This window comes from Capsicum annuum, chromosome 6, assembly GCF_002878395.1.
Source record: "Capsicum annuum cultivar UCD-10X-F1 chromosome 6, UCD10Xv1.1, whole genome shotgun sequence".
NCBI classification, from domain to species: domain Eukaryota; kingdom Viridiplantae; phylum Streptophyta; class Magnoliopsida; order Solanales; family Solanaceae; genus Capsicum; species Capsicum annuum.
The window spans coordinates 217,602,367-217,603,728 of NC_061116.1; the positions used below are offsets into that span (position 1 = coordinate 217,602,367).

The following is a 1,362-nucleotide window of genomic DNA, read 5'->3' on the forward strand; positions in this document are numbered from 1 at the left end:
CTGAATCGCTCCGCTTCTTCCTTCTCCTCCGCTTTATTGTTGACCTGCAGTTTGAGACGAATTCAAAATTCACTACACTAACTATTTGTAACACTAAAGTCAGTAAACTAATGTGTTAGATGTATCGAAAAATCAAATTTTCAATGCCGAAATATGACTCTTTCGCCACACTAGCTAGATCATACACTGTATGTGAAAACTACATATTAAAAGAACAGTAAAAACATATAATGTTCGAATACATCAATTTTAAATTCTGAATCTGTCTTTGCATGAGTAGTACCTGACTATATCTCTTTCCACCAATCATCTTCACCGTTATGTTTAACATCATATCATCGAACCAATGGCCAATATCAACTTTAGTAGGTACATTTTTTGCTTTGTTAGCCACAAAAAGTGTGTACAACTCCTTGATGCTACTCTCCACTTCTGAAATTCGAACATGCTTTAATCTCTCCAAACTCTTAGTCGAAAGCAAATTATTAACCACCAATTTTCGAACCATACGCCAATAAGGTCCATAATTTGCAAATGTTAGATTTGCATGATTATAGCCAAGATACTTACAAGAACAAGTAGCTACTCTATTAGCCAAATTCTTGTCTTGTATAGTGAAACATTCTTTTATTGCCTCATAACTACTCACAACAGCTATTGTGAACATCCCTTGACGGACGGTGAAAACTGGCCCATGCTTATCCGCCAGGGCGGCCAGAGTATGGGCCAGAGGAATTTCACCGTCCGTGCTGGTCCTACTACGACCGTCTAACGTGTCGTTTAGGATTTGAGGAAGGTGGCCTATAATTGGCCAAGCACCTGGAAGTTCTGGTGGTGATGGTCCAAATTTTTTGCTATTTTTCCAATTTTTTGCCTTTGTTATGAGAAAGAATAGGAAGGCAAAGACTAGAATTACAAAAATGGCTTCAATGTGTGAAAGAATGTGAATTTCCATTGGACAAAAGCCAAAAAAAAATTGAGATAGAAGAGAATGTTGCTTTGATCGAGTTTTTGAACTATAAGGTCTAAATAAAGTAGAAATTTTTCTGGTGCCAAAAGTTAAGCTTAAAATAGTTAGGCTTAATACATCTTATAAGTAAATTTTATTTAAACATTCAAACTAAGGTTAGTTTCAATTGAACATCTAAATATATAATAAAGTGTTCACATCAGACCCTTTCTATTAGAATTTTAAAAAACTTCTACACGTGTTTTCAAGCGTTTATTAGATAGTTAACTTAACTACGTAAAATATGTACATCGTGTCATTTAAGTATACACGTCAATCTCATCTATGATTGACGTGAGCTGGTGATTTGCATGCATGAACTTAAACAATCCTCCCTCGATCATGAGCTAACT

The 1,362-nt window shown here is 35.3% G+C and overlaps 1 protein-coding gene across 1 annotated transcript; it reads right to left on the reverse strand.

The window, feature by feature from the left end:
• Window positions 1-115: 115 nt before the first annotated feature.
• Window positions 116-955, reverse strand: LOC107856535 (xanthotoxin 5-hydroxylase CYP82C2-like). The gene is made up of 2 exons (XM_047414581.1): window positions 284-955; window positions 116-199 (listed from the first exon to the last, which is right to left on the reverse strand). The coding sequence occupies exons 1-2, from the start codon at window positions 953-955 to the stop codon at window positions 116-118; spliced, it is 756 nt and encodes a 251-aa protein (XP_047270537.1).
• Window positions 956-1,362: the final 407 nt, after the last annotated feature.

Excerpts from the sequence above, each read along its gene's own strand:
- LOC107856535 (XM_047414581.1), bottom strand. The coding sequence starts at position 955 with ATGGAAATTCACATTCTTTCACACATTGAAGCCATTTTTGTAATTCTA. Across the intron at positions 200-283 it reads GTGGAAAGAGATATAGTCAG|TTTTCACATACAGTGTATGA; the intron begins GTACTACTCATG and ends TTTAATATGTAG.